Source organism: Dicentrarchus labrax, unplaced genomic scaffold (genome assembly GCF_905237075.1).
Source record: "Dicentrarchus labrax unplaced genomic scaffold, dlabrax2021, whole genome shotgun sequence".
Taxonomy (NCBI): domain Eukaryota; kingdom Metazoa; phylum Chordata; class Actinopteri; family Moronidae; genus Dicentrarchus; species Dicentrarchus labrax.
In genome coordinates this window covers 11,426,289-11,445,993 of record NW_026136707.1, presented here as the reverse complement: position 1 = coordinate 11,445,993, position 19,705 = coordinate 11,426,289, and the positions used below count along the sequence as shown (strand labels likewise).

General features: G+C 36.6%; 1 protein-coding gene and 2 long non-coding RNA genes across 28 annotated transcripts; 1 reads left to right on the top strand and 2 right to left on the bottom strand.

Moving 5' to 3' along the window:
- The first annotated feature begins 1,053 nt into the window (after nt 1-1,053).
- On the top strand, nt 1,054-18,261 carry LOC127366679 (protein S100-G-like). 26 transcript variants are annotated; one of them, XR_007885359.1, is made up of 4 exons: nt 1,068-1,166; nt 5,403-5,457; nt 8,436-8,520; nt 8,625-8,779. XR_007885359.1 is itself a non-coding variant. In XM_051405850.1 (4 exons), the coding sequence occupies exons 1-4, from the start codon at nt 4,578-4,580 to the stop codon at nt 8,748-8,750; spliced, it is 330 nt and encodes a 109-aa protein (XP_051261810.1). In that variant the 5' UTR covers nt 4,513-4,577; the 3' UTR covers nt 8,751-8,779. The 26 variants fall into 26 exon arrangements, 11 of the variants coding, with proteins under 11 accessions (XP_051261809.1, XP_051261816.1, XP_051261811.1 ...); XM_051405850.1 differs by lacking the exon at nt 1,068-1,166 and adding an exon at nt 4,513-4,641; XR_007885368.1 differs by lacking the exons at nt 5,403-5,457; nt 8,436-8,520; nt 8,625-8,779 and adding exons at nt 1,814-1,953; nt 18,107-18,261 and having other exon boundaries at nt 1,054-1,166.
- Nucleotides 1,083-5,396, bottom strand: LOC127366684 (uncharacterized). The gene is made up of 2 exons (XR_007885373.1): nt 4,708-5,396; nt 1,083-1,232 (listed from the first exon to the last, which is right to left on the bottom strand). It is a non-coding gene; the product is annotated as an uncharacterized LOC127366684 (long non-coding RNA).
- LOC127366682 (uncharacterized) lies at nt 5,754-15,894 on the bottom strand. The gene is made up of 2 exons (XR_007885371.1): nt 15,347-15,894; nt 5,754-5,839 (listed from the first exon to the last, which is right to left on the bottom strand). It is a non-coding gene; the product is annotated as an uncharacterized LOC127366682 (long non-coding RNA).
- Nucleotides 18,262-19,705: the final 1,444 nt, after the last annotated feature.

Here is a 19,705-nt window from a genome sequence, read left to right as displayed (position 1 = left end):
GGAACTACTCAGTAACAATTCATCAATTATCAAGTTGTACCTGATTCGTTCCCCACTTGTTTCTTAATTGACTAATCATTACTCTATAAAATTTTATTAGGAGTTACTCATTGACAAATGGTTCACTAACAGTTAGTTCCTCATTCATCCGGCATTTGTTCTATTCAGATTTTTGTGTCCCTTATTGTTAAGTGTTACTGATAACACTGAGGGAGATGCAAACAGCTATGAAGCCGCAATGTTGCCAATAAAAAGCATACAACTATACTGGCTTAAGAATGTATAAAATATATCTCCAAAACAAATAAGCAGCTCATCCCATTTCCAAAACTGAAATCTTAAAATAAGCTTGAGGCAACTGCTGGTAAAAATGTGTGTGTGTGCGTGTGTGTGCTGTGTTCACATACCAGTACGTACTACCGGTTATCCACTGTAGATTCTCTATACAGCCTTTCCAATGCTGCCCTCTTGTGTTTTGATTTTTCACTCTGACATTTCCATGTAATTTATTTCCCTGTGGTCTTGGGGCGGGACTCAATTAGCCTCATAAACAAAGGTGATGAACACTATTTGCTAAATGTTCTTAAAGGTGAAGAAAGACTTATTATATGCACCAATTAAGCCTGTAGAAAACTTGAGAGGTAGATCCAAAACACAAACCAGAGCCCAAAGCATCATAGATCAAGAAGGACAAAACAGGAACCATGGCTGGTCTAACCTGTTAGGGAACACCTAATGACCCCCCGACCCCGCACTGCAACATTTCTTTTGGTTTAAAATCTTTATCTGCAAATAAACTAGTAACTACAACTGCAAGATAAAAGCAGTGGTGTGGAAAGCTACATTTCCAACAAAAATAATAAGAATAAGAACAGTGCTCTAATTGTAGTACAAAGAATTATTTATAAATTTCTCAAACTGCTAGATATGAAAATTAGCTTGAAAAGGAGGGAAAGCAGGAAAGTCAACATTCCAACATTGTCATTGCGACATTTACGTTTTACTGGAGGGAGGAAACACAGAAATAAGAATAAAGACAGAAAAAGGGGTGGGGGCTTTTAAATAAGGTGTGTCAACCTCTATTTAAAAAGCTTTGTGTCAATGCTCTCTTCATTAAAATCCTCTCTTCCACTCTCTCAACATTTGCACCTTTTTATCCATATTCGGTAAGTAGAAATTTGGTCGTAAATCCTTTTTAAAACACAGCATTTTACATTTGCAATAGTTAATACCTAATATGTAGCATTATCTGGCATGAGATCATTGAGATGCAAGAATGAGCTTCTACATGTAGTTTGTGTATTGTGTGGTGCACTGCATCTGAATAGAATTAACATGTCAATCTATGGTGAGATTATAATAATTACAATTTGAAAATTATGATAGATAACTGGATATTATAAGACAAAAATCATAATATTGGTGAAAATTCAGTAAATTAAGAATTTCAGAGAGAAAACCCCATAAAATGAATGAAAAGATGATTATTTAGTGGGTGGGAAAACAGAGAGGAACTGTAAATTAGTAAGTGTGAAAAGTGTGTGATATCATGAAGCCAAATACATTAGAAGAAACAAACAGTAGGCAAGGAGCGTTCAGATGCTGAATTGTTTGATTAAAAACAGACTTTCCTGCCACACCAAACTACCAATTTGAGATAACAAGGGAACAAGAGAGAAAGACTTGAAAACGAAATTAGCTGCAGAGTTCAATCCTTGTGTTTGGATGTAGCATGAAGCATTATCACAGTTGTGTAAAATGAATATATCAACAAACACTGAACTATATAGTCAACAATATTTTCTTATTCCAGCCACCATGTCAGATATCGTGCAAGCAATGGTTCTCCTTAGGGATACCTTTGAGAGGTACGCTAAAAGAGATGGCGACAAAGACACTTTGACCAAGTCAGAACTCACTAAACTGTTCCGAACCGAGTTCCCTGGAACAGGAGTAAGTAGAAAAGCTACAGCACTATTACCACAGTGAGCTGCCTCTTTGTCTATTTGATGTTTTACAATCTATTTACTACTCATACTGTTTTATTCTTTTTTTAGCACAGAGACGAAGCTGCACTGGACGATTTCTTCAGTGAGCTGGATAGCAACGGGGATGGTGTTGTTGATTTCACTGAGTTTGTTACTTTGCTAGCAACCCTCGCTGAGCTTTACACTGAGTATTAAATAAATACTTTTGCCACAGTGCCTCTGAACTTTCTTGCCTTATTTCATTTGTACTGAATAAAAAAAACGAGTGCCCCAACGTCCGCCAGTACAGCCAAATCTATAAAATATACATGTCAGTATCAGATGTTCTCAGAAGGAAAACTTGGGAAAACACACACAATAATCAGCGATGGGTATGTTGGCTTGATTGACTCGAACTGTGCTGGCCGTAAATGTTTATTACTAATTACGAATGTCAGAAGTGACTAATAAAGAAATAAAAAATAAATGTTACTGCATTTTTATATCATAACTGTTTTGTGTGTGTTCATAAACGAAATACAATATTATGCAAACTCAGCATTTTCCACTGCACATCGAGGCAGAAATGCCTTTAAAATCCTCCTTTCAGCCTTTTTACATAACATGTTCACAAATAACATGTTCATCATTCTGGCACCCATCTCTTAGTTAAACATTCACTGTTATGTCACAGTTTGGATAATGTACACACAAAAGAGGGAGTAAGACTGAGGGAGATGCAAACAGCTTCATATCTAAAATGTGTTCCATAAAAAGCTTACAACTAGACTGGCTTAAAGGTCCACTGTCTAACATTTAGGAGAATCTATTGGCAAAAACGGAATATACTATTCTTGTTGTCATTTGTGTATAATAACTTGAATATGGGAATTGGTGTGTTTTCATTACCTCAGAATGAATCATTTAATCTACAGATGCTGTGGGTTGCCTTTTAATGGAGTCCGCCACATTGAACCACCATGTTTCTACAGTAGTCTGGAATGGACAGACCAAACCCTGGCTGTAAATAGGGCCTTCCGCCTTTTTCGTAACCATAATAGTTTCTCCTACAGCCTGCTCTTATTCCCAGGTTGTCAAATACTGACACCAGTGGTGTTGGGTTATTTGCAATGTGCAACTTGACCACTATGGGTCACTAAATTCTACACACTGGTCCTTAAAGTATGTAAAAAATACATCTGCAAACCAATAAGCAGTTTATTCCATCTCAAAAAAACGTTATTGTCAGGTGCATGTTGGTAAGGATTTATGTGTGTGTGTGTGTGTGTGTGTGTGTGTGTGTGTGTGTGTGTGTGTGTGTGTGTGTGTGTGCTGTGTTCACATACCAGTATGTACTACAGGTTATCCACTGTATATGCTTTATACAGCCTTTCCAATGCTTCTTGTGTTTTGATTTTTCCATGTCATTTATTTCCCTGTGGTCTTGGAGCTGGAATCAAATGAGCCTATTAAACAAAGGTGATGAACAACATTTGCCAAAGGTTCATAAAGGAGAAGAAGGACTTATTTTATGCATTAAGTTAGCCTGTTGAACACTTTAATGAGAGGTAAATCCAAAACAGAAACTACAAAGAGGTTTCCAAAGCCTCATAGCTCAAGGAAAAAAACAGGAACCATGGCTGGCCGAACCTGTTAGGGAACACCTAATCACCCCCGACCTACTTCCCTCTGCAATCTTTTTGAGCCCTGTCACTTCCTTCTCGAGGCAGCTTAATTGATTCCCCAAATGCCCAGAAGCCAACAAGTTAAAATCAACTCCTATTCTGGAATATAACTGGGTTTATTTGAAATAGCTGATATAAATGTAATTACTGTTAATACAGCTTATTCAGGAACATGTGAATGACATTCAAGCAAAAACTAGATTTTCTTTGAAGACAGGGCTTCAAGATTAGGTAAAAACACACTACTTATTAGCTTTGTAAATGGATGGCAGCATCATCTTTAGTTACTTAATTTAGTAACACAACTTTAAATCAACAAAGCCTGACTTAACAATGTGATGTGACGAAATTGCTCTATCTTGCAAATGTATATTCATTTTAATCTCATGCACTGCAAAACTTATTTTGGTTTAAAAGCTTTATCTGCAAATAAGCTTGAAACTACAGCTGTAAGATAAAAGCAGTGGTGTAAAAAGCTCCCATCCAAAATAATAACAATTACAGTACCATGAATTGTAGTCAGGTATAGTTCTTATAACAATATGGTCCAACTGAGCTGTGTATATGCTGCATAATATTAATGTTAATAATATTAACGCATTATGTGTCATTATCTGTGGTATGCCTGTCAGAGTTACTGATCGGCCTTCCACTCACATGTCATGTCATCTGTTTGCAGGACCATCCTTATAAGTATATTTACATGCAGGTGTGCAAATATTTACTTGTAGTTTTTGTCAAACTGCTAGATATTAAAAGTTGCTTATATGTGCGGGAAAGCAGGAAAGTCAACATTCAAACATTGTCATGGTGACATTTAAGTTTTACTGGAGGGAATAAAGACAAAAATAAGAAAAAATACAGAAAGAGGGGTGGGGGCTTTTAAATAAGGTGTGTCGACCTCTATTTAAAAAGCTTTGTGTCAATGCTCTTTTCATTAAAATCCTCTCTTCCACTCTCTCAACATTGGACGTTTATATCCATATTCGGTAAGTAGAAATTTGTTTGTAAATCCTTTTTAAAATACAGCATTTTACATTTGCAATAATTAATACCTAATATGTAGCATTATCTGGCATAAGATCATTGATATTTATGAATGAGCTTCTAGATGTGGTTTGTGTATTGTGTGGTGTGCTGCATCTGAATAGAATTAACATGTCAATCTATGGTGAGATTCTAATAATTACAATTTGAAAATTTTGATAGATAAGTGGATATTATAAGACAAAAATGATGATATTGGTGAAAATTTTGTAAATTAAGGTTACGAAGGTTTTCATGGGGAAAACTCGATAAAAGAAAAGAAAAGTTTTTTAAAAAGATGATTATTTAGTGGGTGGGAAAACTGAGAGGAACTGTAAATTAGTGAGTGTGGACAGTGTGTGATATCATGAAGCCAAATACATTAGAAGAAACAAACAGTAGGCAAGGAGCGTTCAGATGCTGAATTGTTTTAATAAATACAGACTTTCCTGCCACACCAAACTACCAATTTGTTTCTCAGTTGCACCACCAATATTTGATCATGTCTCTTCTTTAAAACCAATGGTCACTATGAATTTAGTATTTACCCCTGAGGGACAGAGAAGGGATACCAAGAAAACAAGAGAGAAAGACTTGAAAACGAAATAAGCTGCAGTGTTCAAACCATGTGTTTAGATGTAGCATGAAGCATTACTACAGTTGTGTAAAATGAGTAAATCAACAAACACTGAACTATATAGTCAACAATATTTTCTTATTCCAGCCACCATGTCAGACATCGTGCACGCAATGGTTCTCCTTAGGGATACCTTTGAGAGGTACGCTAAAAGAGATGGAGGCAAAGACACTTTGACCAAGTCAGAACTCACTAAACTGTTCCGAACCGAGTTCCCTGGAACAGGAGTAAGTAGAAAAGCTACAACACTATTACCACAGGGAGCTGCCTCTTTGTCTATTTGATGTTTTACAATCTACTTACAACTCATACTGTTTTATTCTTTTTTTAGCACAGAGACAAAGCTGCACTGGACGATTTCTTCAGTGAGCTGGATAGCAACGGGGATGGTGTTGTTGATTTCACTGAGTTTGTTACTTTGCTAGCAACCCTAGCTGAGCTTTACACTGAGTATTAAATAAATACTTTTGCCACAGTGCCTCTGAACTTTCTTGCCTTATTTCATTTGTACTGAATAAAAAAACCTACTGCCCCAACGTCCGCCAGTACAGCCAAATCTATAAAATATACATGTCAGTATCAGATGTTCTCAGAAGGAAAACTTGGGAAAACACACACAATAATCAGCGATGGGTATGTTGGCTTGATTAACTCGAACTGTGCTGGCCGTAAATGTTTATTACTAATTACGAATGTCAGAAGTGACTAATAAAGAAATAAAAATTAATGTTGCTGCATTTTTATATCATAACTGTTTTGTGTGTGTTCATAAACGAAATACAATATTATGCAAACTCAGCATTTTCCACTGCACATCGAGGCAGAAATGCCTTTAAAATCCTCCTTTCAGCCTTTTTACATAACATGTTCACAAATAACATGTTCATCATTCTGGCACCCATCTCTTAGTTAAACATTCACTGTTATGTCACAGTTTGGATAATGTACACACAGAACAGGAAGTAACACTGAGGGAGATGCAAACAGCTTCATATCTAAAATGTGTTCCATAAAAAGCTTACAACTAGACTGGCTTAAAGGTCCACTGTCTAACATTTAGGAGAATCTATTGGCAAAAACGGAATATACTATTCTTGTTGTCATTTGTGTATAATAACTTGAATATGGGAATTGGTGTGTTTTCATTACCTCAGAATGAATCATTTAATCTACAGATGCTGTGGGTTGCCTTTTAATGGAGTCCGCCACATTGAACCACCATGTTTCTACAGTAGTCTGGAATGGACAGACCAAACACTGGCTGTAAATAGGGCCTTCCGCCTTTTTCGTAACCATAATAGTTTCTCCTACAGCCTGCTCTCATTCCCAGGTTGTCAAATACTGACACCAGTGGTGTTGGGTTATTTGCAATGTGCAACTTGACCACTATGGGTCACTAAATTCTACACACTGGTCTTTAAAGTATGTATACATCTGCAAACCAATAAGCAGTTTATTCCATCTCCAAAAACAGATATATCTTAAAATAATCGTCAGGTGCATGTTGGTAAGGATTTATATGTGTGTGTGTGTGTGTGTGTGTGTGTGCTGTGTTCACATACCAGTACGTACTGCCGGTTATCCACTGTAGATGCTTTATACAGCCTTTCCAATGCTGCCCTCTTGTGTTTTTTTTTTTCACTCTGACGTTGTAATGTCATTTATTTCCCTGTGGTCTTGGGGCGGGACTCAATTAGCCTCATAAACAAAGGTGATGAACACTATTTGCTAAATGTTCTTAAAGGTGAAGAAAGACTTATTCTATGCACCAATTAAGCCTTTAGAAAACTTGAATAAGAGGTGGATCCAAAACACAAACTAAAAACAGGAGCCCAAAGCGTCATAGCTCAAGAAGGACAAAACAGGAACCATGGCCGGTCTAACCTGTTAGGCAACACCTAATGACCCCCCGACCCCGCACTGCAACATTTCTTTTGGTTTAAAATCTTTGTCTGCAAATAAACTAGTAACTACAGCTGCAAGATAAAAGCAGTGGTGTAAAAAACTATATTTCCAACAAAAATAATAAGAATAACAGTGCCCTAATTGTAGTACAAAGAATTATTTATAAATTTCTCAAACTGCTAGATATGAAAATTAGCTTGAATAGGAGGGAAAGCAGGAAAGTCAACATTCCAACATTGTCATTGCGACATTTACGTTTTACTGGAGGGAGGAAACACAGAAATAAGAAAAAAGACAGAAAGAGGGGTGGGGGCTTTTAAATGAAGTGTGTCAACCTCTATTTAAAAAGCTTTGTGTCAATGCTCTCTTCATTAAAATCCTCTCTTCCACTCTCTCAACATTTGCACCTTTTTATCCATATTCGGTAAGTAGAAATTTGGTTGTAAATCCTTTTTAAAATACAGCATTTTACATTTGAAATAGTTAATACCTAACATGTAGCATTATCTGGCATAAGATCATTGAGATGCATGAATGAGCTTCTAGATGTGGTTTGTGTATTGTGTGGTGCGCTGCATCTGAATAGAATTAACATGTCAATCTATGGTGAGATTATAATAATTACAATTTGAAAATTATGATAGATGGATATTATAAGACAAAAATCATGATATTGGTGAAAATTCAGTAAATTAAGAATTTCAGGGAGAAAACCATATAAAATGAATGAAAAGATGATTATTTAGTGGGTGGGAAAACAGAGAGGAACTGTAAATTAGTGAGTGTGGACAGTGTGTGATATCATGAAGCCAAATACATTAGAAGAAACAAAGAGTAGGCAAGGAGCGTTCAGATGCAGAATTGTTTTAATAAATACAGACTTTCCTGCCACACCAAACTACCAATTTGTTTCTCAGTTGCACCACCAATATTTGATCATGTCTCTTCTTTAAAACCAATGGTCACTATGAATTTAGTATTTACCCCTGAGGGACAGAGAAGGGATAACAAGAAAACAAGAGAGAAAGACTTGAAAACGAAATAAGCTGCAGTGTTCAAACCATGTGTTTAGATGTAGCATGAAGCATTACTACAGTTGTGTAAAATGAGTAAATCAACAAACACTGAACTATATAGTCAACAATATTTTCTTATTCCAGCTACCATGTCAGACATCGTGCATGCAATGGTTCTCCTTAGGGATACCTTTGAGAGGTACGCTAAAAGAGATGGAGACAAAGACACTTTGACCAAGTCAGAACTCACTAAACTGTTCCGAACCGAGTTCCCTGGAACAGGAGTAAGTAGAAAAGCTACAGCACTTTTACCACAGTGAGCTGCCTCTTTGTCTATTTGATGTTTTACAATCTACTTACTACTCATACTGTTTTATTCTTTTTTTAGCACAGAGACGAAGCTGCACTGGACGATTTCTTCAGTGAGCTGGATAGCAACGGGGATGGTGTTGTTGATTTCACTGAGTTTGTTACTTTGCTAGCAACCCTAGCTGAGCTTTACACTGAGTATTAAATAAATACTTTTGCCACAGTGCCTCTGAACTTTCTTGCCTTATTTCATTTGTACTGAATAAAAGCCAAATCTATAAAATATACATGTCAGTATCAGATGTTCTCAGAAGGAAAACTTGGGAAAACACACACAATAATCAGCGATGGGTATGTTGGCTTGATTGACTCGAAATGTGCTGGCCGTAAATGTTTATTACTAATTACGAATGTCAGAAGTGACTAATAAAGAAATAAAAAATAAATGTTGCTGCATTTTTATATCATAACTGTTTTGTATGTGTTCATAAACGAAAATACAATATTATGCAAACTCAGCATTTTCCACTGCACATCGAGGCAGAAATGCCTTTAAAATCCTCCTTTCAGCCTTTTTACATAACATGTTCACAAATAACATGTTCATCATTCTGGCACCCATCTCTTAGTTAAACATTCACTGTTATGTCACAGTTTGGATAATGTACACACAGAAGAGGGAGTAACACTGAGGGAGATGCAAACAGCTTCATATCTAAAATGTGTTCCATAAAAAGCTTACAACTAGACTGGCTTAAAGGTCCACTGTCTAACATTTAGGAGAATCTATTGGCAAAAACGGAATATACTATTCTTGTTGTCATTTGTGTATAATAACTTGAATATGGGAATTGGTGTGTTTTCATTACCTCAGAATGAATCATTTAATCTACAGATGCTGTGGGTTGCCTTTTAATGGAGTCCGCCACATTGAACCACCATGTTTCTACAGTAGTCTGGAATGGACAGACCAAACACTGGCTGTAAATAGGGCCTTCCGCCTTTTTCGTAACCACCATACTTTCTCCTACAGACTTTACAGCCTGTTCTCATTCCCAGGTTGTCAAATACTGACACCAGTGGTGTTGGGTTATTTGCAATGTGCAACTTGACCACTAGGGGTCGGTAAATTCTACACACTAGTTATTAAAGTATGTATAAAATACATCTGCAAACCAATAAGCAGTTTATTCCATCTCAAAAAAACGTTATTGTCAGGTGCATGTTGGTAAGGATTTATGTGTGTGTGTGTGTGTGTGTGTGTGTGTGTGTGTGTGTGTGTGTGTATGTGTGTGTGTGTGTGTGTGTGTGTGTGTGTGCTGTGTTCACATACCAGTATGTACTACAGGTTATCCACTGTATATGCTTTATACAGCCTTTCCAATGCTTCTTGTGTTTTGATTTTTCCATGTCATTTATTTCCCTGTGGTCTTGGAGCTGGAATCAAATGAGCCTATTAAACAAAGGTGATGAACAACATTTGCCAAAGGTTCATAAAGGAAAAGAAGGACTTATTTTATGCATTAAGTTAGCCTGTTGAACACTTTAATGAGAGGTAAATCCAAAACAGAAACTACAAAGAGGTTTCCAAAGCCTCATAGCTCAAGGAAAAAAACAGGAACCATGGCTGGCCTAACCTGTTAGGGAACACCTAATCACGCCCGACCTACTTCCCTCTGCAATCTTTTTGAGCCCTGTCACTTCCTTCTCAAGGCAGCTTAATTGATTCCCCAAATGCCCAGAAGCCAACAAGTTAAAATCAACTCCTATTCTGGAATATAACTGGGTTTATTTGAAATAGCTAATATAAATGTAATTACTGTTAATACAGCTTATTCAGGAACATGTGAATGACATTCAAGCAAAAACTAGATTTTCTTTGAAGACAGGGCTTCAAGATTAGGTAAAAACACACTACTTATTAGCTTTGTAAATGGATGGCAGCATCATCTTTAGTTACTTAATTTAGTAACACAACTTTAAATCAACAAAGCCTGACTTAACAATGTGATGTGACGAAATTGCTCTATCTTGCAAATGTATATTCATTTTAATCTCATGCACTGCAAAACTTATTTTGGTTTAAAAGCTTTATCTGCAAATAAGCTTGAAACTACAGCTGTAAGATAAAAGCAGTGGTGTAACAAGCTCCCACCCAAAATAATAACAATTACAGTACCATGAATTGTAGTCAGGTATAGTTCTTATAACAATATGGTCCGACTGAGCTGTGTTTATGCTGTATAATATTAATGTTAATAATATTACTGCATTATGTGTCATTATCTGTGGTATGCCTGTCAGAGTTACTGATCTGCCTTCCACTCACATGTCATGTCATCTGTTTGCAGGACCATCCTTATAAGTATATTTACATGCAGGTGTGCAAATATTTACTTGTAGTTTTTGTCAAACTGCTAGATATTAAAAGTTGCTTATATGGGCGGGAAAGCAGGAAAGTCAACATTCAAACATTGTCATGGTGACATTTAAGTTTTACTGGAGGGAATAAAGACAAAAATAAGAAAAAATACAGAAAGAGGGGTGGGGGCTTTTAAATAAGGTGTGTCGACCTCTATTTAAAAAGCTTTGTGTCAATGCTCTTTTCATTAAAATCCTCTCTTCCACTCTCTCAACATTGGACGTTTATATCCATATTCGGTAAGTAGAAATTTGTTTGTGAATCCTTTTTAAAATACAGCATTTTACATTTGCAATAATTAATACCTAACATGTAGCATTATCTGGCATAAGATCATTGAGATGCATGAATGAGCTTCTAGATGTGGTTTGTGTATTGTGTGGTGTGCTGCATCTGAATAGAATTAACATGTCAATCTATGGTGAGATTCTAATAATTACAATTTGAAAATTTTGATAGATAAGTGGATATTATAAGACAAAAATGATGATATTGGTGAAAATTTTGTAAATTAAGGTTACGAAGGTTTTCATGGGGAAACCCGATAAAAGAAAAGAAAAGTTTTTTAAAAAGATGATTATTTAGTGGGTGGGAAAACTGAGAGGAACTGTAAATTAGTGAGTGTGGACAGTGTGTGATATCATGAAGCCAAATACATTGAGAAGAAACAAACAGTAGGCAAGGAGCGTTCAGATGCTGAATTGTTTTAATAAATACAGACTTTCCTGCCACACCAAACTACCAATTTGTTTCTCAGTTGCACCACCAATATTTGATCATGTCTCTTCTTTAAAACCAATGGTCACTATGAATTTAGTATTTACCCCTGAGGGACAGAGAAGGGATACCAAGGCAACAAGAGAGAAAGACTTGAAAACGAAATAAGCTGCAGTGTTCAAACCATGTGTTTAGATGTAGCATGAAGCATTACTACAGTTGTGTAAAATGAATAAATCAACAAACACTGAACTATATAGTCAACAATATTTTCTTATTCCAGCCACCATGTCAGACATTGTGCACGCAATGGTTCTCCTTAGGGATACCTTTGAGAGGTACGCTAAAAGAGATGGCGACAAAGACACTTTGACCAAGTCAGAACTCACTAAACTGTTCCGAACCGAGTTCCCTGGAACAGGAGTAAGTAGAAAAGCTACAGCACTTTTACCACAGTGAGCTGCCTCTTTGTCTATTTGATGTTTTACAATCTACTTACTACTCATACTGTTATATTCTTTTTTTAGCACAGAGACAAAGCTGCACTGGACGACTTCTTCAGTGCGTTGGATGACGACGAGGATGGTGTTGTTGATTTCACTGAGTTTGTTACTTTGCTAGCAACCCTAGCTGAGCTTTACACTGAGTATTAAATAAATACTTTTGCCACAGTGCCTCTGAACTTTCTTGCCTTATTTAATTTGTACTGAATAAAAAAACCTACTGCCCCAACGTCCGCCAGTACAGCCAAATCTATAAAATATACATGTCAGTATCAGATGTTCTCAGAAGGAAAACTTGGGAAAACACACACAATAATCAGCGATGGGTATGTTGGCTTGATTGACTCGAAATGTGCTGGCCGTAAATGTTTATTACTAATTACGAATGTCAGAAGTGACTAATAAAGAAATAAAAAATAAATGTTGCTGCATTTTTATATCATAACTGTTTTGTATGTGTTCATAAACGAAATACAATATTATGCAAACTCAGCATTTTCCACTGCACATCGAGGCAGAAATGCCTTTAAAATCCTCCTTTCAGCCTTTTTACATAACATGTTCACAAATAACATGTTCATCATTCTGGCACCCATCTCTTAGTTAAACATTCACTGTTATGTCACAGTTTGGATAATGTACACACAAAAGAGGGAGTAAGACTGAGGGAGATGCAAACAGCTTCATATCTAAAATGTGTTCCATAAAAAGCTTACAACTAGACTGGCTTAAAGGTCCACTGTGTAACATTTAGGAGAATCTATTGGCAAAAACGGAATAAACTATTCTTGTTGTCATTTGTGTATAATAACTTGAATATGGGAATTGGTGTGTTTTCATTACCTCAGAATGAATCATTTAATCTACAGATGCTGTGGGTTGCCTTTTAATGGAGTCCGCCACATTGAACCACCATGTTTCTACAGTAGTCTGGAATGGACAGACCAAACACTGGCTGTAAATAGGGCCTTCCGCCTTTTTCGTAACCATAATAGTTTCTCCTACAGCCTGCTCTCATTCCCAGGTTGTCAAATACTGACACCAGTGGTGTTGGGTTATTTGCAATGTGCAACTTGACCACTATGGGTCACTAAATTCTACACACTGGTCCTTAAAGTATGTATACATCTGCAAACCAATAAGCAGTTTATTCCATCTCTAAAAACAGATATATCTTAAAATAATTGTCAGGTGCATGTTGGTAAGGATTTATGTGTGTGTGTGTGCTGTGTTCACATACCAGTACGTGCTACCGGTTATTCACTGTAGATGCTTCATACAGCCTTTCCAATGCTGCCCTCTTGTGATTTTTTTTTTTCACTCTGACGTTTTAATGTCATTTATTTCCCTGTGGTCTTGGGGTGGGACTCAATTAGCCTCATAAACAAAGGTGATGAACACTATTTGCTAAATGTTCTTAAAGGTGAAGAAAGACTTATTCTATGCACCAATTAAGCCTTTAGAAAACTTGAATAAGAGGTGGATCCAAAACACAAACTAAAAACAGGAGCCCAAAGCGTCATAGCTCAAGAAGGACAAAACAGGAACCATGGCCGGTCTAACCTGTTAGGCAACACCTAATGACCCCCCGACCCCGCACTGCAACATTTCTTTTGGTTTAAAATCTTTGTCTGCAAATAAACTAGTAACTACAACTGCAAGATAAAAGCAGTGGTGTAAAAAACTATATTTCCAACAAAAATAATAAGAATAACAGTGCCCTAATTGTGGTACAAAGAATTATTTATAAATTTCTCAAACTGCTAGATATGAAAATCAGCTTGAATAGGAGGGAAAGCAGGAAAGTCAACATTCCAACATTGTCATTGCGACATTTACGTTTTACTGGAGGGAGGAAACACAGAAATAAGAATAAAGACAGAAAGAGGGGTGGGGGCTTTTAAATGAAGTGTGTCAACCTCTATTTAAAAAGCTTTGTGTCAATGCTCTCTTCATTAAAATCCTCTCTTCCACTCTCTCAACATTTGCACCTTTTTATCCATATTCGGTAAGTAGAAATTTGGTCTTAAATCCTTTTTAAAATACAGCATTTTACATTTGCAATAGTTAATACCTAATATGTAGCATTATCTGGCATGAGATCATTGAGATGCATGAATGAGCTTCTAGATGTGGTTTGTGTATTGTGTGCATCTGAATAGAATGGACATGTCGATCTATGGTGAGATTATAATAATTACAATTTGAAAATTATGATAGATAACTGGATATTATAAGACAAAAATCATAATATTGGTGAAAATTCAGTAAATTAAGAATTTCAGGGAGAAAACCCCATAAAATGAATGAAAAGATGTTTACTTAGTGGGTGGGAAAACAGAGAGGAACTGTAAATTAGTGAGTGTGGACAGTGTGTGATATCATGAAGCCAAATACATTAGAAGAAACAAACAGTAGGCAAGGAGCGTTCAGATGCAGAATTGTTTTAATAAATACAGACTTTCCTGCCACACCAAACTACCAATTTGTTTCTCAGTTGCACCACCAATATTTGATCATGTCTCTTCTTTAAAACCAATGGTCACTATGAATTTAGTATTTACCCCTGAGGGGCAACAAGAGAGAAAGACTTGAAAACGAAATAAGCTGCAGTGTTCGAAACCATGTGTTTAGATGTAGCATGAAGCATTACTACAGTTGTGTAAAATGAGTAAATCAACAAACACTGAACTATATAGTCAACAATATTTTCTTATTCCAGCCACCATGTCAGACATCGTGCACGCAATGGTTCTCCTTAGGGATACCTTTGAGAGGTACGCTAAAAGAGATGGAGACAAAGACACTTTGACCAAGTCAGAACTCACTAAACTGTTCCGAACCGAGTTCCCTGGAACAGGAGTAAGTAGAAAAGCTACAGCACTATTACCACAGTGAGCTGCCTCTTTGTCTATTTGATGTTTTACAATCTACTTACAACTCATACTGTTTTATTCTTTTTTTAGCACAGAGACGAAGCTGCACTGGACGATTTCTTCAGTGAGCTGGATAGCAACGGGGATGGTGTTGTTGATTTCACTGAGTTTGTTACTTTGCTAGCAACCCTAGCTGAGCTTTACACTGAGTATTAAATAAATACTTTCGCCACAGTGCCTCTGAACTTTCTTGCCTTATTTAATTTGTACTGAATAAAAAAACCTAGTGCCCCAACGTCCGCCAGTACAGCCAAATCTATAAAATATACATGTCAGTATCAGATGTTCTCAGAAGGAAAACTTGGGAAAACACAAACAATAATCAGCGATGGGTATGTTGGCTTGATTGACTCGAAATGTGCTGGCCGTAAATGTTTATTACTAATTACGAATGTCAGAAGTGACTAATAAAGAAATAAAAAATAAATGTTGCTGCATTTTTATATCATAACTGTTTTGTGTGTGTTCATAAACGAAATACAATATTATGCAAACTCAGCATTTTCCACTGCACATCGAGGCAGAAATGCCTTTAAAATCCTCCTTTCAGCCTTTTTACATAACATGTTCACAAATAACATGTTCATCATTCTGGCACCCATCTCTTAGTTAAACATTCACTGTTATGTCACAGTTTGGATAATGTACACACAAAAGAGGGAGTAAGACTGAGGGAGATGCAAACAGCTTCATATCTAAAATGTGTTCCATAAAAAGCTTACAACTAGACTGGCTTAAAGGTCCACTGTCTAACATTTAGGAGAATCTATTGGCAAAAACGGAATATACTATTCTTGTTGTCATTTGTGTATAATAACTTGAATATGGGAATTGGTGTGTTTTCATTACCTCAGAATGAATCATTTAATCTACAGATGCTGTGGGTTGCCTTTTAATGGAGTCCGCCACATTGAACCACCATGTTTCTACAGTAGTCTGGAATGGACAGACCAAACACTGGCTGTAAATAGGGCCTTCTGCCTTTTTCGTAACCACCATAGTATCTCCTTCAGACTTTACAGCCTGTTCTCATTCCCAGGTTGTCAAATACTGACACCAGTGGTGTTGGGTTATTTGCAATGTGCAACTTGACCACTAGGGGTCGTTAAATTCTACACACTGGTTATTAAAGTATGTATAAAATACATCTGCAAACCAATAAGCAGCTTATTAAATCTCAAAAAAACGATATTGTCAGGTGCATGTTGGTAAGGATTTATGTGTGTGTGTGTGTGTGTGTGTGTGTGTGTGTGTGTGTGTGTGTGTGTGTGTGTGTGTGCTGTGTTCACATACCAGTATGAACTACAGGTTATCCACTGTAAATGCTTTATACAGCCTTTCCAATGCTTCTTGTGTTTTGATTTTTCCATGTCATTTATTTCCCTGTGGTCTTGGAGCTGGAATCAAATGAGCCTATTAAACAAAGGTGATGAACAACATTTGCCAAAGGTTCATAAAGGAGAAGAAGGACTTATTTTATGCATTAAGTTAGCCTGTTGAACACTTTAATGTGAGATGGATCCAAAACAAAAACTACAAATAGGTTTCCAAAGCCTCATAGCTCAAGGAAAAAACAGTAACCATGGCTGGCCTAACCTGTTAGGGAACACCTAATCACCCCCGACCTACTTCCCTCTGCGATCTTTTAGAGCCCTGTCACTTCCTTCTCGAGGCAGCTTAATTGATTCCCCAAATGCCCAGAAGCCAACAAGTTAAAATCAACTCCTATTCTGGAATATAACTGGATTCATTTGAAATAGCCGATATAATTTTATTACAGTTAATACAGCTTATTTAGGAACGTGTGAATAACATTCAAGCCAAAACTAGATTTTCTTTGAAGACAGGGCTTCAAGATTAGGTAAAAACACACTACTTATTAGCTTTGTAAATGGATGGCAGCATCATCTTTAGTTACTTAATTTAGTAACACAACTTTAAATCAACAAAGCCTGACTTAACAATGTGATGTGACGAAATTGCTCTATCTTGCAAATGTATACTCACTTTAATCTCATGCACTGCAAAACTTATTTTGGTTTAAAAGCTTTATCTGCAAATAAGCTTGAAACTACAGCTGTAAGATAAAAGCAGTGGTGTAACAAGCTCCCACCCAAAATAATAACAATTACAGTACCATGAATTGTAGTCAGGTATAGTTCTTATAACAATATGGTCCGACTGAGCTGTGTTTATGCTGTATAATATTAATGTTAATAATATTACTGCATTATGTGTCATTATCTGTGGTATGCCTGTCAGAGTTACTGATCTGCCTTCCACTCACATGTCATGTCATCTGTTTGCAGGACCATCCTTATAAGTATATTTACATGCAGGCGTGCAAATATTTACTTGTAGTGTTTCTCAAACTGCTTAATATGAAAAGTTGCTTATATGGGCGGGAAAGCAGGAAAGTCAACATTCAAACATTGTCATTGTGACATTTAAGTTTTACTGGAGGGAATAAAGACAGAAATAAGAAAAAATACAGAAAGAGGGGTGGGGGCTTTTAAATAAGGTGTGTCGACCTCTATTTAAAAAGCTTTGTGTCAATGCTTTCTTCATTAAAATCCTCTCTTCCACTCTCTCAACATTTGCACCTTTTTTCCATATTCGGTAAGTGGAAATTTGTTTTTAAATTCTTTTTAAAATACAGCATTTACAATAATTAATACCTAATATGTAGCATTATCTGGCATAAGATCATGTATAGTCAACAATATTTTCTTATTCCAGCCACCATGTCAGACATCGTGCACGCAATGGTTCTCCTTAGGGATACCTTTGAGAAGTACGCTAAAAGAGATGGAGACAAAGACACTTTGACCAAGTCAGAACTCACTAAACTGTTCCGAACCGAGTTCCCTGGAACAGGAGTAAGTAGAAAAGCTACAGCACTATTACGACAGGGAGCTGCCTCTTTGTCTATTTGATGTTTTACAATCTTCTTACAACTCATACTGTTTTATTCTTTTTTTAGCACAGAGACAGAGCTGCACTGGACGATTTCTTCAGCGAGCTGGATGACGACGGTGATGGTGTTGTTGATTTCACTGAGTTTGCTACTCTGCTAGCAACCCTAGCTGAGCTTTACACTGAGTATTAAATAAATACTTTTGCCACAGTGCCTCTGAACTTTCTTGCCTTATTTCATTTGTACTAATAAAATAAACTAGTGCCCCGAATTTTGTGACTTATGTGTTGAAATGTGCTGGCTTTGAGTGTTTATCACTCATTTTGAATGTTAGAAGTGACTAATGAAGAATTAAGAAAATTATTTGTGAAAATAAATAAATAGATAAACAAAATACAAATATTGTGCATCTTTAAACACTTTTTAAAGGATGAATTCACACTTTATACATTTATTTAGCCTGTAGAAAATGTGACAAGAGGTGTCTAAAGCCAGCTGTCACCTCACTGCTGAAGAAAAACAAAGCAGCAGCCCGTCATGACTTCACACCTCCTTCCCTCTGCTCGATTTGAGCCTTCTCACTTCCACGAAGCAGACTGCTCATTTCTGTTTCAGTATTTTCCCAGACGTCCAAAGAATCCACCAGTTTCAACCAACTCTTGTTTTAGAATATAGCCAAACTGGATTAAACTGAGTCAAATAAATCAAATTACAGTAACTACAGCTTATAGGAATATGCAAAACTACACAAGGGCCCTCTACACGGCTTGTAACAATTTATATAAATAATTCCATTGCTTGTTTTATATAGATAGATATAGAGTTTGTTTACTATCACATAACACAAATAAAAGGCAGCAAATTACTAACTGAGAAGCTGGACATAAATGAGTTTTGCAATTTATGTTTGAAAAAGGACTTGAAACGATTAATATGTCATCGATCCAATCCTTAACCCTTGACAATTTAAATTGGTTGCAGTTGTCCCCACTCTTTTCAGCATGTGACCCAGCGAAGTCTACTCATGACCCATGAACACAGCTTGGGGTCTTTGATTGTGAGCAGTCCTTTTAAGATTGTTCCTCATATGATTACATTAAAACAATGTTTAGATTAATAAATAGGTTAAGCTATCCAATAGGGATTTGGCCGATCCGATCCAGTATTGGTATCGGGACTGATACCAGCATAATTCACGGATCGGAATTTCCCGATCCAACCTGCGGAGATATCCGATCCATGAGCCATGTCTGTGCTTTAACGTTGTCTGCTGAAATGACTCCACAAGTGATCCCTGCCGGCCAGTCTGCTAGCTGGCTGCAATCTGTGGAATGGATTTCCTAAACGGAGGTGCGGCTCAATGAGACACAGAGTTATGAGACACGCCTCCGCTCTGTAAGATGTTTACACTTATTGCACTTTTCTTATATTTCAAATATTTGACATTTTGGGAATTTAATAAATATTGACATGACAATAAATTTGAAACCCTTACAGTTGCATATCTGTTTTCAGAATGGGATTTTTCCTGTTAACAGGATTTCCTGTTTTTCTGACTTCCTTTTCTGACCTTATACTTACCTCAAGTTGCCTTTTGGGACATACATGCATACATACGAACATATCATACTTGCCTGTTGAGAGGAGTTTATTTCAGCCTCATAT

Bases quoted from the DNA above. Each gene is read 5' to 3' on its own strand.
- LOC127366679 (XM_051405856.1), top strand. From the start codon at position 4,578: ATGCTCTTTTCATTAAAATCCTCTCTTCCACTCTCTCAACATTGGACG. The intron at 4,642-17,862 runs GTAAGTAGAAAT...TTCTTATTCCAG, and splicing joins GACGTTTATATCCATATTCG to CCACCATGTCAGACATCGTG. The intron at 18,003-18,106 runs GTAAGTAGAAAA...TTCTTTTTTTAG, and splicing joins CCGAGTTCCCTGGAACAGGA to CACAGAGACAGAGCTGCACT.